This window comes from Protopterus annectens, chromosome 7.part0 (assembly GCF_019279795.1).
Source record: "Protopterus annectens isolate FY-2018-M chromosome 7.part0, PAN1.0, whole genome shotgun sequence".
In the NCBI taxonomy this organism is placed as follows: Eukaryota; Metazoa; Chordata; order Ceratodontiformes; family Protopteridae; genus Protopterus; species Protopterus annectens.
This window is the reverse complement of record NC_056739.1, coordinates 1,448,048,537-1,448,069,221: the sequence shown is the minus strand read 5'-3', so window position 1 is coordinate 1,448,069,221 and position 20,685 is coordinate 1,448,048,537. Positions and strand designations below refer to the sequence as shown.

The 20,685-nt window shown below is 35.8% G+C and overlaps 1 protein-coding gene across 1 annotated transcript in view; it reads left to right on the top strand.

The window, feature by feature from the left end:
- The window catches only part of IL5RA (interleukin 5 receptor subunit alpha), a 194,986-nt gene extending 174,559 nt beyond the window's left edge, over nt 1-20,427 (top strand). Inside the window, exons 7-8 of the mRNA XM_044076405.1 lie at nt 20,243-20,333; nt 20,397-20,427. Of these exons, the coding sequence (XP_043932340.1) occupies nt 20,243-20,333; nt 20,397-20,427 (122 nt within the window). The remainder of the gene's footprint in view (nt 1-20,242; nt 20,334-20,396) is intronic.
- The last annotated feature ends 258 nt before the right edge of the window (nt 20,428-20,685 follow it).

Sequence of the window (20,685 nt, the reverse complement as noted above, 5' to 3'; positions counted from 1 at the left end):
CCAGGGTGGCTTTTTTTTTTTGGTTTAACATGGGTTTATTTCTGTGTGGTACTACCATTTCTATGCAGTTGTTTATATGGTCTTACAGGGCTTTTGTGTATGTCTCTGCATAGGTTTCTGTATTTTCTGGATTTGGGAGAGCTTGAAAACTAGCTATACCTCCCCTTAATAGGGGGTCATTTACCTCATATAAGTTCTTAAGTTTTTGGGGTTATGTGAGGAACTACTTTTACCTTTATTTCAAAGGAGACCACTTTGTGATCGGATATTACTAGTCAGGACATAACACTGGTGGTGTGCAGCACAGTTCCATATTTGTGAGTTTGTTCCCCTAGTGGGAGTGCAGACTAGCTGCTTCAGGGCATTTGAATTTACAAAGTCAAAAAATGTTATGGTCATGTATGCCTCCCAATTAATGGAGGGGTAGTTAAAATCACCAAAAAAATTGGTATTCGGCTGGATGGTGAGTGATTCTATTAACTTCAGGTATGATGCATACATTTCCTGGTTCATAGCTGGGGACCTGTAGCTAGCAAGAATATGGTAATGGATTTTTCCCATGGTTAGTTGGACATGGAGTAGCTCAACCATGTCATATTGTTTGACCAGCCTTGAGGTGTCCTAATCTTTTATGTAGATAGATACACTTCTGCCTTTTGCTCTTCCTTGTTCAGTGGGTGTTCAGAATGTAAGAAAGGCATTATAGCTATGCACGGCTGGAGTGCCTTCCATGGTTTGAACCATGTTTCAGTAACTGCATAGATGTCAGCATTCTCCAGGGTGAGGAGAACTTCCAGTTACTGCAGCTTTTTGTTGAGGATCCTAGCATTGAGCATTAATACCTTTAGATAGTCCTGAGTAGCTTTTGTTATGTTGGAAGGTTTGTCTGTTTGGAAATGCCTTAAAAAGGCACTGTAAGGGTGGATAATGTTTTGGCCAATATCAAAAAGCCTACAGGTGACAGGTGAAGACCATCCCTGGCAAATCAGCGTTGCCTATCACCATGTCTTCCCAGGCTGACAAGTATTGGACCCCTTTGGAATGACACCAGTAGCTAAGCCAAGTGTTAAAATTGATCAATTTCTGTTGGTATTGTGGCACCATCCTCGGAGACGGTAGAATGCTGCTCAGTGCTAGGCTTATACTTTCCTCTGACATGTACTCTGAGAGCTAGGTCATGTTAAAGGTGCTACATCTCAGGTCATTCACACCCACATGGACTATGACTGAGTGATACTGGTACTTAGGGGCAAGTAACCTGAGAGCTTGCATATTCTGGCAAATCATGGCCCCTGACAGGCAACTAACTATAATCTTCCCCTTATCCAGCCTGGTAAGAGGGACATCAGTGTATCTTACAATGGAGTCTCTTATGACCAGACTATTGGCTCATGGAGTGTTTCGTTTTATGGACTTGGTAGCTGAGGCACAATGAGATGTGATTTATGTGTTGAGATGGGAATTGTCTTGTTTGTGTACATGCGGAGCTTCTGAGGACTGCGCTTGACAGGCCTTTGAGGTTTGGGTAAGTTACATGAGAGAACTTCCACATATGTGGGTCTATGTGTGTGGTCCTTTGTGGGTATTGTGAGTTTTTGTGTCTGTATGTGAGAGTCTAACCTCCAACGTCAATGTGTAACTACATGCCTCACATATTGTATTTCTGTGTTTGAGAATTAAGTGGTCATCAGTGTACATAAGGCAATTGTTACATTACCTCAGGATACCCATGTCTACCAAGCTGGATGCAGAGATAGCAGGAAAGTGCCTATCCATGATTGCAAGTCTTAATGTATACTTGAAAGGAATAGGTGTGGAGAGTGTTTTTAGTCAGATGAGGGAAGGGTGCTTAAATTGTATAATTTGCAACTAGCCTAATAAATGGTGCTATCCAGCACCGACATCAGATGCTCTATAAGCAGCAATAGACCTGGGTGCCATAATAAGGTAACTAGCACAGTAAACCTTCACAGTATAATGAAAATAAGCAATGTTTCCACATATTTGCATCCGTACAAAGCAGTGCCACAATGAGCAGTCAGCGTGAGTGTGCCAAATTTATAACTGCACTGGAAACACAGAAAAGTATCTGAACCCTCTGGCCAATACAATGACTCTACTTAGAGCCTTTTGTGTGCTTTCCAACTCAGACAGACCAGGTAAAATCTCTACTACCACTATATGAGTAATCCCAGTCCTCCTTAAGTAAAAGTACAGTAAAGGAGTGTTCAGAGTGAAATGCTACCACTAACATACATAAACTAACTTCTTATATAAATTAATTGTTTTCAAATTATGAATATCTGCCAAGTTGGGCACTTAAGGTATTAAAAAGTAGGCTTGCAGACTTTAATGGTATAAGAATTAAAAGTTAGTGGCAGACAGAATAAAATTCACAAAAGAAAAAATAGTTATACAATATTTGAAATAGAAATAAAAATGAAAAACAATTAGTATAGAAGTTTAGAACTTTTCACAAAAGTTCAGATAGATATCTGTTAACATAGGTTGGCTGAAACTAGAATAATTAAAGCAGAGATTTAGAGCAGTTATACAGGTTCAAATGCATCGCTCAGGTATACAGTATATAATACGTGGGTAAATCAGGGAATGTCTGAGACTTGAAGAGTATAAGAAGAGAAATAAAAGCATTTCAAACAATAATGGCATATATTTACATTAATATTATTTCATATGCAATGTGCCTTTAGGCCAAGTATGCTTGTAATATGCTGTTGCTAAGGTAGACAACATGTGGGTGTAAAATCCAAAAGTATGAAGGATTAATGTATGTGTGAGAGAGAAAGAGAAAGATAGAGAGAGTGATGGGGGGGGGGTGGTTTAATTATTCTAAATAGGCCAGTAGTAAATGCATAGTGGGATATAGGGAGCAGTTATGTTATTTTGTGGAACAGTGACATTATGCAACTATAAAGAGGTGATGCTTGAGAAATTCTCTAAAATGCAGAAGATAGGGTGAGTCTCTGGTTGTAGGAGTAATGGATTCCCAGACTTTAGGTCCAAGCATGGAAAAACTGTGATTGCTACATTTTTACAAAAAGGTGGTATGCAGAAAAGGGGCATTTTCTGACTGGCATCTGAGGTTGTAGAATCTTTACCTTATTGTGAATCTTCCTGCTAGAAAGCTGAAGGTGATATGGTTAAGGAGTTTGAATAATGGTGTGCCAAGTAGTAGTTCTGCTCTTTGATGAATTGGAAGCCAGTTGGCTTTCTGAATTTCTAAGCAGTGGTGCTGTGTTTTTCATGGTAGAGAGATGAATCCACATATGTGGTTGGCTGTTAATGGTAGAGAGGTAAACATTTTCTTTGAGGTGGAGGTGATCACTGAGGTGCATGTCCAAGTTAGGTCATGCGTATGTAGTATCATAAAAATAGAACTCAAATTTGAATCAAGTAGACTTAGCTTGAAACTTGTGCCATTGCAGAACAGTTAGATTTACATCGACCATTATTTGCTTCTGTGTAAAAGGTTATATTATTACTAAGTTGCATGGGGTATACTGGCATGCAACAAATCAGATTCCATCCATCTGACAGGGTTGCCCTTCCAAAATAAGACATAGATAGGTAGATGATACTCAAATTTATTACTATCTCAGATAGAAACAGAGTTTTCATTTGGCCCAAAAAGTGTAATTTTGTGGTCTATAATCATTATATTTCAGTTTTTTCAAGAATTTTCATAAAAAGTGTGGAAAGCAAAAAAACTTGTCCTTATATAAGAAAGTCCTTTTGGAAATAAAAACAAAATCCTTGTTTTAGTAACCAACCACATTGAAGGTATTCCATTAAGGTTTGACCTTTTCTTTCTTCTTCACAGAAGGATGCCATTGCCATGAAAGAAATTTATGTTCTATAAAACCCAACCTAACCTCCAACACATGCACCATAGTTGATATTCTGTCATTGCAGAGCTTGTTTTACCTTATTTTAATGTTTTGTTTCTTTTTATATCATTATTTTTCTTCTTTTGCTTTAATATATTTTAGTCCTTATAATTGTTGCTTGGTCAATCTTACTGTGTTGAAATAATAAGACAGATATAATTCGTCTTACATCACATCTTGAAGGTGGGCATAATTTTGGCACATGATAGTATTGTCAGAAAATGTGAATAGAATATTTCCTGTTTTCTTGCATTTGGAATTAGGTAAATGCTATATTTTTCATACTAACATTTCAAACATGTTTGTAAATTTAGATGGCCATAAGTCTAGATGGGTTGTGAATATTTATATGACACTTATTACTGTACAAGATACTGCCTAAGAGGAAGAAGACTGAATTTTATTGATGAAATTGTTATATAGGAGAATAATTGTTAAAATATGGCCAATATATGCTTCTTTACAGCACATGCTATTTTTAACTACATTGCATTAGCTAATCATTAGTGGTTTCTTATTTTAGCTTGGGATTTCAAAGTCCGTGTGGGTTGTATATCAAGCAATAAGGTGAACCAAGGGCTTATTGCAAGACTTTCTTTATACTGTAAATTTAGAGGATGATTGGAATCTTCTATATCCTTTAAATCCAGGTTATACATATCTTGATTTAAAATGTAAAATTTATGCTTGGTTATCTGTTTCTCCCCCAAGAATTTAAAAGATCACTGTACAAAGATGATAAATGACCATAAGGTTATATCAGACAACCCATTAATTTCATTAGAACTAAAAGAAGGCTTTTATTAAAAGCACATTACTTAAAAAACTTCTATATGCACACTTATCAAGATAGAAGGTAAGGTTAAAGACTATTAGACACTATCACATATCAACACACTTCAATAGCTATGATACAGGCAGCCATTTAAACTGCCATCTTCACTCTTTGTTTACATTTTGCAGGAGGTTTTCATATCTGCTAAACTGTATAGTTTGGTCATATTGTTTAGAATCTCGACTCATATTATTGTGCCACTTTTAATTTTCATATTTAACTAACGAAAGTCCTTGGCTATTATTATGCATTGTTGAACTGTCTGTTCACATTAGTCAGATTTTTAACAACTGATCATTGTTCATAATGTTTTGTTCTTTACACTTTAAACAGGTCTTATCCTGCTAGGAGTTTTAAAAGTTAGATTTTCATTGTTCTGCATCTTATACATTTTTATTTAATCATTTGGTGCTACTGTTAATGTTGTTATTTGTTGGGGTTAAGTTGTGTAAGACTGTTTTATTCTATATTTCATATATTTATATATATTTATATCACTGTATTTCATCAAGGACTCTATCCATTGATGTTCATATAATAACAATGCTATTTGGAACTTTATTTTTATTCCTTTTATCCCTTTTTGATTGTCTTGTACAATACTTATGCACTTCACACTCTTTAGTGTATACATTTCTAATGCAATGATCCAAATGTGAAGTTTAGGTAAAAAAAAATGACTACTGGGACTGCCTTTGTGTATTTTAACTGTGTTAACTTTGAAAAGCTTAGGAATATAGCTGCAATAAACATTTAGAGATAAAATTTGCACATGTAATAATAGAATGTTCTTACATAATATTGTATCATTTATTGAATCATGGAAGAAGGATATAGTTGATTTGGTGAAAGAGAAGATATCTATATAGAGAGAAGCTCAAGATAACATAGTAGATTACTCTTCTCAGAAAAATCTGCATATCATTTCATCAACGGTATTAGACTGTGTAGGTCTGTCCAATCTCTTTGAACATCATTCTCACACTGAAGTTATGTTAGCCATTTATCATAACACAACACCTGTCCCTGTTGATTTATGGGCTTTACACCCTTCTAATCATTATAGTGATAATAAATATCCAAAACATCGAACTCCACTGGCCCAAGGAAGAAATGAACATACTTTTAGTGTACACATTTATTAAAAGCTTTCATAAAAAAACTTCATCAGAAAACTGAATACAAAATAGTAAAAACTCTGTCTGATTAAATACAAATGCTAACCAATGAAAACACATGTTCAAGTGTTTAAATTCAACATCAATTCCTTCTTAAAACCACAGTAACAAATGAAAGCACTGTAATAAATAAAAAACCTTATATATTCAAATGCAACCTGCGGTTCTTTAAAAAACACAATGTTTATAATATCATTAAGCCCAGGTGTTTTATCTACGTGGCTTCTTTCATTCAAGATAACTCTTGAAATCACCACCTTTCAAGTCTTTAAATCCCGGTTCCAAAACAGAAAAAAGAAATCTTTTACATGTTTCACAAGTCTGTGTATGTCTAAATAAAGCACTCTTTTTGTCTTTTTTCTTTTTACTGTATTGATGTTCCCTGATTCTAACACTTAATTCCCTAGTGGTTATTCCTATATAAAATGATGTATACCCACTACAGACCCCTATATACACCACTCCTTGGGACTTACAATTGAAGTAACCATGCACTCTGATAGTATAAGATAAATGCCCCAAATCAATAAAAGGACCTACTAGAATAAACCTGCACATATTGCAGGATCCACACCTGTGCATCCCATCAGGTTTGTTAGTAATAACCATATTGTTTCTAAGTATTGTATCATTCTTGTTAAACAAAACTTTCAAATTATGTCAATTTTTATAAACAAAATATGGTTGTGTCTCAACCATCTTGTAGATACCTGATTACCTTCTAATATTTTTCAGTTGTCTTGAACAATATGACAAATGGATTCACTATCCACAGTCATGTCTAAACAATAATGTATTTTGTAATGATTCCTGCTTCTAGATTCAATATTGTTATAAGGTGTTCTTAAAACAGGGTGATAATGAGTGGGTCTCTTGCTCAAAATCTGTTGGCTAATCTCCCTAAGATATTTTTCCTCATAGCCTCTCTACAAAAATAACTGAGTAATAAAATCAAACTCCTGTAGTACTTCAACATCTTCGCTAGTCATGCAAAACGCTCTTATAAATTTTACTTTTGGTATATTGTTTTTCATATGTCTAGGGTGTTGGCTATCAATGTGAAGATAGGTGTTAGTGAAAGTATTTTTCTATAGATGCTACTAACAAATTTGGTATAATTTGACTTCCATTTCAAACATACATCAAGAAAATTTACTTTAGTGCCAACTTCACCTTTAACAAATTTCAAAAAGCTAAATTTTTGGTTTAATTCACCTAGTAACATATCCACTTTCATCTCATCTCCCTTCATTATAAAAAACAAGTAATTGACAAATCTTTTGTAATAAAAAACCTGATACCGGGTTATGATGGGTTCTAATATCAAATGTTCCCACCAACCTATAACTGTGTTAGGAAATGATGGAGCAGCGGGTGAGCCCATCACAACACCCCTAATCTGTTTATAAAATTTCTTGTTAAAGATGAAATAATTATTTTCTAACAATATTTCTATCATCTCACAACAAAAATTACATTCATTATTGGACATATTTGTGAACTACACCAAAAATTCCCTAAGAAATTCAACACCAGTATCATGAGGGATACATGTGAACAAGGACACAACATCAAGAGAAAACATTACATGTTCATATTGATTGAAACTATAGTGAACAGAAAATGATCTCAATTTATTCAAAAAATCCCATGAGTCTCTTAAATATGAATTAATTTTTCTAACCAAGGGATTTAATATTGAATCCTCCACCAATGAAATTCCTTCACTGATGCAATTTAGAGTGGAAACAATTGGTCTAAATGGAAACACTTGTGAGCCTTAGGTATACCAAACATTGTACCCACTCTTGGATTTTCAGTGTTACAAAATTCATAAGTTGCTTGGTCTAAATTACCATTCATGAAATTTTCAAACAAAAACTAATGAACTTTGCGATAACACTTTAGTATTTCCATATTATCAACATTCTTATACTCATCTTTGTTGTTTAACAATGATTACATCTTATTAATAGAACAACTTTGATTCATCAGAATCAGCATACTTTCCTTGTCACTCTTCAATATACGAATGTTTTTATTACCTATAAGCTCATTCAAAGCCTTATGTTCCTCGCTATTTAAATTATAAAAGTGATGTCTATTAGTTTTTTTTTTTTATCGCTATTTTTTTTAGTAAGGCTTGTATTTGACTTTCACACAAACTCTCAAATACTTTGATTGTAAAAGCTAAACCAGGATTATAAGTAGAAGGTTTGACCAAACATGTTGAAGGTATTTTTACATCTTTAAGCACATAATTAAGGTTCAACAATCTAGCAAATTTCTTCAGTTCTAACAGAGTGTGGTCACTTTAGCCCATTTGGAAGGAAGAAAATGTCTAATTCCAACACTTTTTTGTGTCCAGGTTGCATAACAAAGTCAGATAAATTTTCAACAGTGTCTCTGTCAGTGCAGTACCTTTTCAATTGTCCTTCGACAATTTTGACATGTTTCTGTCCTTCTTCTTGTTCGCATTGGTCCTTTGTACCTTTCCCTCTTTGTTGCTGGCTAAAAAAGTCTTTGGTCTAGACCCTGCTTCAATAAAAGTAGTGCTACCATTGGCCCTCTTTGTTTCACCTGGTGCAATAGAAGTATAAGCCTTCATCTGTAGTAACTCACTGACCACAGTACTATCAACGTTACTACCAGAATTCCTGGCAGAATTTTCACCTGCAACATAGCCAGGACCACCGTCATGTTCATTACCAGCCTTCTTAAAGTGATAAAACTCTTTTTAAATGAATTATATATATTTGGTTTATCATTTTTCTTAGCTGCATTAAAAACAGAATAGGCTGTATCATTTTCATAAGCTATAAGCTATAATGTCTCTATGAAGTTTGGCATTTTTATGTTAAATAACAAAGTATTCGTGTTGTTCTACCTCACTAAGTATAGAGGAATATTCAACGTGTTTGCCAAACTTGCTATGAAAATCCTTCTGCAACAGCTGATCTAATTTTAAAATGTCCTCTTTGATGTTATCCATAACTTTTGAGTTATTATCAACCAAGAGTTTAAGAAAATTCATACTAGCTGAATTGAAAAATTTTTTGAACACATCAAAGAAGCTGTAAGTGGTTTGTACCCCATCTGGGCATTTAAAAAATCTCAGCCCCTTTGGTACAATGCCCACATCAATGTACCTTTTAAAGTACTTATTTTCTAAGTCAAAGCTTTTGTACCTTTTTAGCAATTTATTTAGCACTTCACAATGTTCTTTATAAAGGGAAAGTTTGGCCATATTAACTGTTTTTTCAGTGACAGAAAAAGGATCGGACCCGTTGTTTAATATAGAAACAACATCCGCATATGTCTTTATATTATTAACAATGACTGCTGAATTATTGTTATTATTGTTGCCTTTTTTATCACCACTGTCTCAGCATCATCCTCAGAGCTGAGACTTTCATAACGTTCATTAGTACAACCATGTAGCTGAGTAAGTGTCACCAACTGAGAGAGTAAACTTAATAAAGATTAAAAATGAAGAGAATTGTTAAGGAAGGTAATACTTCCAATTGGTAAAGGGGCAAACACAGTATTTTACTCAATCACATGTAAAAAAGAGTTGAACATATAAATCTGATAAGGCCCAAACCATCTCACTTAATAAAGAAATAGTAGATTCAGATAACATCTCCCAGTATGGTCTCTAACTGTTCAAATGAAAGTACTTTAAACACAGAAATCATTCCTTTGGATGACTCTTTTTCTTTTGATAGCAGTGGGACTTCAGATAAAATTTATATTTTTTCTGGTTTATATCATGAAGTCATCATATTGAATGTGATGTGTAATAAGAAACTTAATACCACTGAATGTAAGGAACAAGAAATATTTTCATCAATTAGTAAAAAATAAGGAACAGGTCTTTGAGTGGTACAGCTCTACTTTGTAATCCAGATTTTAATCATCCTAGTGCAAAAAGTATTCCATTACACCTTAATAGTCAGCAAAGGATGCCTGTAGCTAATCATGTGATATCAGTGATACATAACAATGAAGTTTTAGTTTTGATTGATTTCATGTTTATCACCTGTTCATGACAAGCTAAGTGATTTGGATAAATAAAGGGTAACCATTTCATCACCACTGGGATGCAAGTTAATTGGCATTCCAAATCTTATTTGCAAGCTCATTTCTAGATGGTGCCTCTATAAAAGTATACCAATTAATTGTGGGCAAATGATCTTAAAAAACATTAAGATATATGAAAATTGCTGTACTTGAAATAATTAAACTTGAACACAGCACTTAAAGTCCAAGATTTATTCCAAACAGATAGGTAAGCGCTTTTGCAGCCAAAGCCGCTTCATCAGACAACTAGAGTGAATCATTACCAACATTTCAAAATAGAGACATCCAATCACAAACCACTATTAATTAAAAGCAATAACACGTAAAGGCATACAAATAATTATTTTCAAAAACACTCCTTTAAAACTTTATAAAATGCCCATACAGTTACAACAATAGTACATTATCTTGCCAATGGTCTGTTAGCTAAAATGGGTCTGATAGAAATTTTATCATTCAGACCCTTCCCCATGTTTGCCCACATTCTAATTATCCATTCAAGTTCTTTAGTTTCAACTGTATTCCTAGTGAGACCTCCTCTATTCCCTAACTTAACTACCTCTATAACCATGAACTTGAAAGTATGTAAACTACCTGATGTCATAATATGTTTGGCTAAAGCATTAGTCTCTGCTTTTCTAGCGATATTATAGGAATGTTCTCTCATCCTATCTCGTAGTCTTCGTGTGGTCATTCCAATATAGAATGATTGACAGAGCGTACAATAAGCTAAGTAGACGAGATTGGTGGTATTACAGTTAACACTAGCTTTAAAACTCATTTTTTTACCAGTGTCTGGGTGTTCAAAACTTGCTCCATTATCAATAAGATGACAAAAATTTCAGGTATTACATGGAAATGTACCATGGGGGGACTGTACGACAGAACCTATCGCATCTTTAGGGTAACATAGTAATCTTTTAAGAGATTTTTTATTTTTAGATGCATAACTGGGGATCCTCCCCACTATGGATCCCACTTTCTCATTAGATGTAAGTATATTCCAGTTTCTGGAATAAATGTCCTGCAATAACCTAATGTTACTTGCACAGGTTACTTGTATCGTCACATAATTATTTTTGGCTGCTCTTTCCTTGTGAAGGCGCTTACCTATCGGTTTGGAATAAATCTTGGACTTTAAGTGCAGTGTTCTGGTGCCTCCTTTGCTTTTTGCTGTGTATGTTTGTTTTATCGGAGGACCAGTTAGCCTACACCACTACATTTATTTTTTGCTGTAAATAATTAAACTTCTTGAAGTAGCTAAAATTGATGAATCTTTTAGTAAAATATTGCCATCTTTAAAGTTGAATGACTATTATTGCAAATCATTATACTTTAATTAAGGATGTGACTATTGTTCCCATGTTTGAATCCTCAGTTCACAATTCAGTTACTTTTCTGTACTCAGATTTGAACTTCATTATAAAATATACAACCATAACTTGCTGGATTTTGATGAGGTTACTAAAGTTCTGACAACCCAATGTGGTTTGAAGTCATGTTTTCTTGAAAGCACTGCTGGCATGTGTAAACAATCAAAGAAAAAAAGTGCGTATCCTATTTAGTAAAACTTTACAGTAATTAGACTATATACAAACAATTCACATTTGTTTGGTTAATTTAAGAAATTTCTAACCAGAAATAAAATCAACCTTAAGGGTCAGGAAAATATTCAGTCAGTAAATTTTCAGTTTAAATATTATCAGTGCTGAAAGCTAAATTAAAAAAAAAACGGACTATGGCTCATAATAACAAGAAGTTAAATTATAAATATGTCAATTACAGTACTATATAACTTCCATAATTTGTAATGCTAAATTCATTACTGAACCATATTTAATAGCCAGGGTATTTAATCCCAGTGATGTGAACACTAGATCTAAATGATTGTCATTGTTAACCATGTTCACAAATGGGAAAAGGGGGTTATGCATGGGTGGTTATTTAATCAACACTTTACAAATTCAATAACTAATAATTATAATTTATTTCCAGTTTATACAAAATTAGTGCAAACCAGTTCAGATGTTTTTCCATCTGTTACTGAAGACATACCTGTCCACTGTACATATCTTTGCAGAATGTCCAGATTTTTGCTTCATATTTTTGGTCTTTTTCTCAAAAAAAATGTAATTTTTTTTGGCAAATCACTGAAGGTTGAAGTAATTAGCTATAATTAATTAATCTGAATTTCAGACTCCATAACCTTCAGGAAATGCATGCTAACACAAACCCTATTATTCTAACAACTTTCTAAGTTTATAAGATCAATATTTAAAATCTGTCCCTATTTTATTCATTGCTCCCCCAGCTATTTTAGCCTTTGTTCAGATTTCTTGCACTAAGATTCCAATACAGGATTGTAAAGAGTATGTAAGAACTGGATCTGAAAAAGTATCCAAGGACAAAAGCACCTATCCCAATATTGTTGTTTGTCTTTTGGCTTTTTCCGGTTAGGGGTCACCACAGCAGAACTCCAGTCCGCTAATGATTGGCAGAGATTTTCACGAAAGTCGAGATGCCAGCTCGATGTCCAACCTTCAACGAAGGCACACCCATTTACACATGCCTTTTGAATGCCACCCAACCATGGGGAGGACATGCATACTCCACACAGAAGGCACTCCCCGCACTCCAGTCGAGAATTGAATGGTAGAACCTCTTGCTGTGAGGCAACAACGCTACTGCTAGACCACTGCAGCTGTCTAAAAGCACCTATCCCAATAAATATAAAAAATGAATGATCTAGAGTCAGTGTCTTTTTGAAGAAGGAAGATTTAGAAATTGTCATTGGTATCATGAGAACCATAGATGCCATGAAACCCTAAATCCTCATGTATTCCCTCTGGGTGACCAAAGTCTCAGTGGAAAAGCTTAGAAATAGATCTAAATAAAGATCTATTTTTTTCCTGTTGAAGATAAGCTCTTTGAACTGAGGTGTGTATTTGATATCCCAGGAACACAATCCTGTGTAAGGGAGTCAAGAAAGATTTGAATGTTCTCTTGGAATCCCAGCTTGTGCAAGAAATCTCTCACCAAAGAGAGTGATTGCTGACATTTTGAAAAAGCCTCTGCAAAGATAAGCAAATCATCAAAATATGGAAAAACGGGGATGTGTTGTAGCCTGCAATGAGCTAGACACTTGGTGAACACTCTTGGTGCAGTGAAAATCAAAATAGTAAGGCAGTGAACTGATACTGTTATCTAGACATTCAAAATCTTAATAAATGTCTGAAGGCTGGATGAATAGGGATATGATGATAAACATCTTCTAAGTCTAGTGTTACCAGGAAATGAAAGAAGAAGAGGGGGTAACAGGTTGTGAAGTGACATAATTTTGAATTTGGACACTATCATAAACGAGTTTAGAAAATAAAGATCCAGAACTGGTTTTCAAGTATTTTCTTTCTTTCTTTGGCACTAGAACATCCCTGAATAAACCCCTTCCCCACCTGGGAAAAGAAACTGGTTCTATCACTCCTTATGACAGCATGTGATGAAGAACAGGTGGAAACAAAAGAGTCTGATCTGCGGGATGAGGAATGACCCCCACTGCTATCTGTAATCCTGATGAACTATTCTCAGAACCCATTCGTCTGAAACAATCTACTGCTAAAAAGAAAAAAAATGGAGATTCAGATTTTCTGGATGAGAAAAGGGGCCAGGGTAGGAGGGACTCAAAAGGCTTCTTGAACAGTCATACAAACTTGTTAGACTGTCCTTGGTTTTGGGAGGTTTTAGACTTTTTGGAACCTCCTTGCCACTTCTTCTTAAAAGTCAGTTTAGTTGAATTCTGTTGAGACTGTTTGTTCTATTTTTCCCAAAATTGGATGAGGAGAAAGAAAATCCCTTAAATAATTTGGAAAAGGAGTGATAATAAATCTAGGGTATTTCCTGGATCAGCTAGACCCTTTCATCCCACTTTTTGACACCTCTGCAGCAAAAGGGCACTAAATCTCTGTCCAAGGGAGATTAACACCATCTGGGAGGTTCTGAGAATACAGCCAAGCAAACCTCTTTAAAACAGTACCAGCAGCCATAGCCTTAGAAGAAGTATCAACAGAGTCATACACACACTGAAAATAATGAATAATGACCTATACGATGGAAGAAACAAAGTTATTCAAAGCAGATTTTTCTTCACAAGAAGAAACTGTAGATAAAGCATTCCTCATACTTTCACAATTTGTCAGAACAAACTTAACATATGAGGTTGATAATTTAAAATTCTGAAAATCAAAGTTTCAGAAGTATACATTTTCCTATACCTATCAATAATTTTCCAATCATTATTAGAAAAAGTAGGATTGGAATTACTAAGTGCTTAGCAGCAGCAGAGAGCTCAATTAAGGCTATAGCTGATGGGTCAGGTTTGGGAATAGTGTATAAAGATTTCATACATTCTATCTGCCTTTTTAGTGACAGCTGACTAACTATCCGGAAAAATGCAGGCAGTAAGGCACGCATCCTTTAAAGCAGACAGGACAGGAGGAATTTGTTTGGGTTCTGGAAAATCCTTCTGTAACAATTCATAGCATATTTTGAGGGGCTGAGAAACCTCAGTGATCTCTCACTGAAAACAATGGGACATTCTAGCACTAGTCTCAAAGAAAGAGAAACCTATAGAGAGAATCAGAAACTGCGCTTTCTTTTGAATCTGAAGCATAATCCGTGGACACAACTCTGAGTCTGTCCTTGCATCTTCCTGGTGAGATTTAGAATCTCGAATATCTTCAGGAAAAGAGGAATCCCTCTTTCTTTTACCAAAAACTACTTCACAAGAAGGACCAATAATCTGAATTAAACCCTGAGCCAGTCCCAGTAAATTACTCCTATCCAAAGAAATTTGAGGAAGAGTAGATGCATGCTTGGTTTTCCGTTTCTTTTGACAGGAAAAATTGGGCCAACCATATTACTAATGGCAATTGCTGCTTCCCAATGGATCTGCACAGCATTCTGACAAAACAAAGAAATCTTTCCTGTTCCCTCTCCCAGGACTGAGAAGACTGGCTCTCCATTGGTCACTGAGGGGACTCCAACAGCCACAGAGAACCTGGCTAACTGCTGGACCAGGAGCTACACCAGAGGGATCCTGGGTAAAAGATGAGTGGTCTGAGGTACAACAAATGGTCACAGCAGAGTCACCCACCTACTGCTGAGGCAAATTGCTAGCCTGTTGTGGTGGCAAAGGCTGTTTGCTTAATTTTTTTTTTTGTGACTTGAAGAAGGACCAACTGTGGGACAAGCAATCTGTTCCATGGTCAAGCTGAAAATGGAAGGCAGGCACCAAATGCCAGTAAATCTACCACTCCACAAAAGTTGTTTTTTGGCAGGGAAAAAAAACAGTAAAAGCACTTTAAAATGCTATGGCAGCCAAACAATGGAAAAATAAACCCAATTTCTTAACAAGAAATATGTTTCAAATTAGTTTACACTACTTTCAAACTGACAGAAAAAAATGCTCAGTTGAAAAGAATGTTAAGGCCTGTAGACAGTCCATTAAAACCCAACACTCCTATCCTTAAAATAACTTTTCTGAAGAGGAAAGTAATAAAAGTAGAATTCATTTAAGAAAATGGAAGGTTTTTTTCCCCAAAGGGAACTTCTGTGCCCAGCAAAGGAAAGCAGAAGCTGACCTTCCATCCTCAAATGCCTCAGAGGAGTGTACTCTTCGGTGGCAGTAAAGCTCTGAAGGGCTTCTCAACCATATTTGTCTTTTAGTCAGCTCAGCTTATGCTGCTTGACAGTTTGGGTGTTTGCAAAGTGCCCTAAAGCTTTGGAATCTGCCAGGCTGTTATATCCTGAAGCAGTGATCACTGTGAAGAACTTATAATAATTATTTTTGTGCAGATACAAATGATTGCATAGTTTAGAATCTGAGCAGAAGATGTTTACCAGATGTACTCCTGCTGTTAAACATCTGAATTATATCATTAGCTGCAAGAGTTTAAACTTATTTATGATTCATTACAGATATTTCGGAGGTAAAGCTATTTTAGCTAATAAGGCATTCTACAATGAATTACAAGCTGTCTTGAATTTTAACTTTTGTTCAAATCCTTTGACTCATAAATATAATACAATGAATATCAGTATTGCAAAGACAAGGTTAGACACTAGATGTAAATGTTTAACTCAAGTTGTATTGAAAATTTGGAACTAACTTTCATTGGAATAAAGGATGTCAAAAAATCTTTCATCTTTTAAAAACGGGTTGGATGAGTGAATGGCCATGGAAACTTACAATCCAAAACAGTGGATTAAAAAACTGACCACAGACATCAGATAAAATAATTAACAGAATAAGTTAATACACTAGACAGTTTGCTGTCCGTGAGTTATGAAAACTACATAGACGTTATAACACAGATGCATCTTTTTGATGTTCAGATAAATGAGCTGCTGATAACACAGTTTATAGCGTATTTAGTTATATAAATATACATGCACACTGAGCAAGGTAGAAATTATTTTGTAGCTCTTTTAAGTAAAGGAAATAGGTTAAGCTTTATACAGAAAATTATCTTGGCAGGGAAATATCTTACTGACATTTAGGGTATATTGCATTCCTTTATATGGTATTTGATAGAATCTGCAGCCCTGTAGCAAAGTCACCTTATTAGGACAAACATTAGTTTATATCTAATCTTATTATTCCTAAACTGAATTATTTTCCTTTTCAAGTAAAGATCAGCATATTCAAGAGATGATCTCCTTATTACCTGATGGAAAGGCACAGGGCTAAGATATGCTCTTATAGGTTCATAGGATAATACAAGGCTACTGGGATGGAGACCTTTATAAGCCTAGCCAAGAATTCAGCCCATGTTCCTTCAAAGTCAGCACCTGTTTCCCCTATCCAGTAGGGACACAGGTGGGATCCCAGGGGTATATTTTCTGCTCCCCATCCAGTCATCATGTTCCTCTTAAAGAGGGCTAGAGAGGAGCTCTGCTTGACATGGAGAGGGAGTCTATTCCACATATGGGGGAGTCTTTAGGACACAAAAGTATCCTGCCAACAAGTTCTATTAATGTCACAGACCAGGTTAATGCTTTGCATGCGGTTGCATGGTTTGTGTTACAGATATGCAGCAACTCCATCAAGGCTAGGTCTGAAATGGCCTTGTATGTCAGACACAGGTCACCCCTGAGCAGTCTGTATGAGATTGAGTAGAGGGACAGTGCTGTTAGTCTATCTGTATAGGATAGGTGTTTGAGACCCTGGATTTTCCTGGTCAGGAACCTCTGTGGTCTCTCCAACTGCTGCATGTGCTTGGCAAGGTACATGCCAAAGGGGGCATTGTACTTGATAATGGGTCTGATAAGGGAGGAGTACAGGGATGTTATGACCTCCTTGTTCCTGGATGAAATACCCTTATTTGTGAGGTGGGCCATGTAGAAAGCCTTCCATACAACAGAGGCAACATGGTGGTCAAAAGTCAGGTTGCTATCAATCTGGGTGCCCATGTCCCTCAGGACTGATTGCATGCTTAGTACATTTTATTAATGTGATACTTAGTGGGGATGACATTTTCTCCAAAGGGGATAATGATGCATTTATTGGCATTCAGTTTGAGGCCATGCTTCTGGCATGAGTCATTAGTTTGGGTAAGGCCCTCTTGGAGGATGTTCACATCACAAGGGAAATTTAAGACAGAGCCCAGCTTGCAGTCATCTGCAAACTTGGTCAGCCACAGACCACTGGTTTTGGCTTGCACTTCAGAAAAGTGTATCCCAAACAGTAGAGACTCTAAGACCAATCCTTAGGGTACACTGTTCGTTACGGGTCTACTACTAGAGGTAGGTTCCCCTACTTTGACTGAGTGGGTTCTATCAGTGACCTAGTTAGCTACACATCTGGTAACATACGGGTTGATGCCTAGTTGGGAAAATGTATCTATTATGCTTGAATGGGGAATAATGTCAAAGGTTTTGGATAGGTCAAGGTAGGCAGTGTGTACTGTCTTCCTCTCGTCCATAGTTTTGGCAACTGTTTCAAAGAAGTCGACCAAGTTTAACAGTCATGATCTCCCTTTGACAAAACCAAACTGTGTGGGGTCAAGCATTTGGAGATCTGTCAGTGGAATTTTAAAAGTTTTCACATATTCTTTCTCCATCTACATTGCAGTTAATTAACAGTCTTATTAAGAGCAGTGAATGAATGGATCCATAGGCCTCAGTTACAAAAAAAATTCTTATCTTAAAGTCAGGTAAATATTTAACAAAGGTGGAGAATTTTTTCCCTAAAACACTTTCATACATTCATAGATTATAGTGGTTACATTACAGTGTCAGTCTTTTGACCATAATCACTTTGCCAGTATCTACCCAAATAGAGCACCTCTTGCCTTCAGAAGGGCAAACTAATTCAAGCCTGTTGGTGACTTTGTGTGTATCAGTCCATTTGAAAATAATAGACATAATCCACCCTTCAGTCTTATGCATTTGAATGAAACTTCAAATTCCTGCATTGCATGTGACCTGTAATCACTCAGGCTAGTGTACGTTGTGCTTTTCTGTGTCTCTCATGACAACAGTTTAGTCAGACCTGCACCTGTTCTTTCTTTTTTACTTCATTATTTCTGGCACTACATATTCAAGTCCAAGACTGCATGTTTTAAAGCTATCTTCTAGACACCTCTGAGCCTCTTTTTTGAAGCCAGAGGATGACAAAGAAGAGAAAAAACAGCAAACACTCTCAATTTATTTTCTCCAAGTCTTTTGGGTTTCTAATACCTTGATGGGAATGAACACCATTCCTTAGAAGAAGTATGATTAAAGTTTGTGAAATTAGTCTTGTTTTAATCTTCCATGTTAGGCAAAAGTGCTCTTTGCAACACCCACAGTGTGCCCACAACTGACTCCTTCTGCAGTTCATAAGAAGTTACACGCATAGGCAGCTATCTAAATACGACTATAAATTCTTGTTAATGTGGTCCCTTGCTCCTACTACCATTGGAACTGTTTGGGTATTTTTCTTGCACGTTGCTCATTTTTCTGTCTGCAGATCTCGGTATTTTATGATTTTGTGTCTCTGTACGTAAAACACTATAATCACTGGATGTAGCAATTTCAATGATTGTTGCTACTTCTGTGTTCTTTTCATGGACTTCTGTATCTGTTGTTTCTCACATCTATTTTTTGAACTGCTAGTAATGGGGGATCTCATGTAATATAAACTTTATCACTCTCTATAATGCTTTGTGGTTGATGTTTCCAATGCTCCTTGGCTACTTCAACATTATAATGTTTGAATAATCCCCAGTGCAACAGCCTTGCCACATTATTATGCCTTTCAGTATACAGGCCCTCTGCCATTAATGTATTATATCTAGCAACAAGATGTCTGACTGTATCCAGTTCTCTTTTACATTACCTACTGAGGACTTTGTAAACCAATGTGTACATAGTCCACTATCCTGGGATGCCAATATTTAATATTTATTTTTGGTTTAAATTCACCTCTTGGTAACCATTCCTGTGTTAGATCTTGATTGACATGAGGTTGTTCCAGGATTTTTCAGTACTTTCAACTATATTTATGCCCATTCTACATGTTTTTGCCTTCTCAGCTGATCCATCTCATTATAATCTTTCATGTGTTTTTGACACATTCATTTGCTGCCTGATTTTTGTCTACTTTTGGTTTGATTTCCATTCCTGCCTGACGCCAATATGCTTCTGCTAAACAAATCAGGGAAGTCATCTTAGACTTGTTCTCCTCATGTTTTAAAACTTTCATTATAATTAGATATGATGAAGTGAGCAGATATGTATACAGTCCTATGATTGCAGATCTATACATGTTATCCGTTTTGAGGAGGCCCATATTTCCTTCAGAGTGAACAATACGTAATTTTGGTATACACTGATTTTCATATATCATTTGATATGCAAGGACCCTCCTATAGACAATGGCAGATGTAGAATCAGACTTCCATTGCAAGAGGCAATTCTGGCATAAGACAGCTTATGTCTTATTGTCTGTGCATAATACAGTCTTGATATAGATGTACTGGTATGGAAATGTGGTATGTATTCCTGTTACTTGGTTTGCTAAGTACTAATATGAGGGTAATAGCAAACGACATGTTTACATTTTGCACTCCATGTGTATAATGTTGAATAATAAACCTTTCATTTTTTTTTCTGTAGTGGAATGTGATAGTTCATATATGGTGTAAGATTATGACATGCATTCTGAAGATATTCCTAAAACCTGTATTTTGAACCAACAGGTGTTAAAGAGGTGGATACTTTCCTGTATTTGCTCCCCATAACTATTGCTTGGTCTTTACTGGGAATCATCATAATGTGTTTATGCAGAAGGTAAGGCAACTATCCAGCCTGTTGTATGCATTATAACACTGTCTATTGCTTTGTGTTCCACAGAAACAGAGAATGCACATTAAGTCACTTGTAAAGTTGATGCTTGGCAGAGATAATTTTCAAAGTTTGAGAATGCATCCAAAGAACTAGAAGGCCACCTCTAAGGATGAGTATAAAGGTTCTGCCAGACTGCTGATCTCTTCTGTGGAATGACTACAATAATTTCAGCACTTTACTCGTCTTTGGAAGAAGTCACTTGGAACAGTTCACAAAATCTGAAATTGAGAATTTTATAAATCCTAACTTCACCCTGCATCTTCTCTTAGCAGTAGAAGACAGCATTATTTTTTTT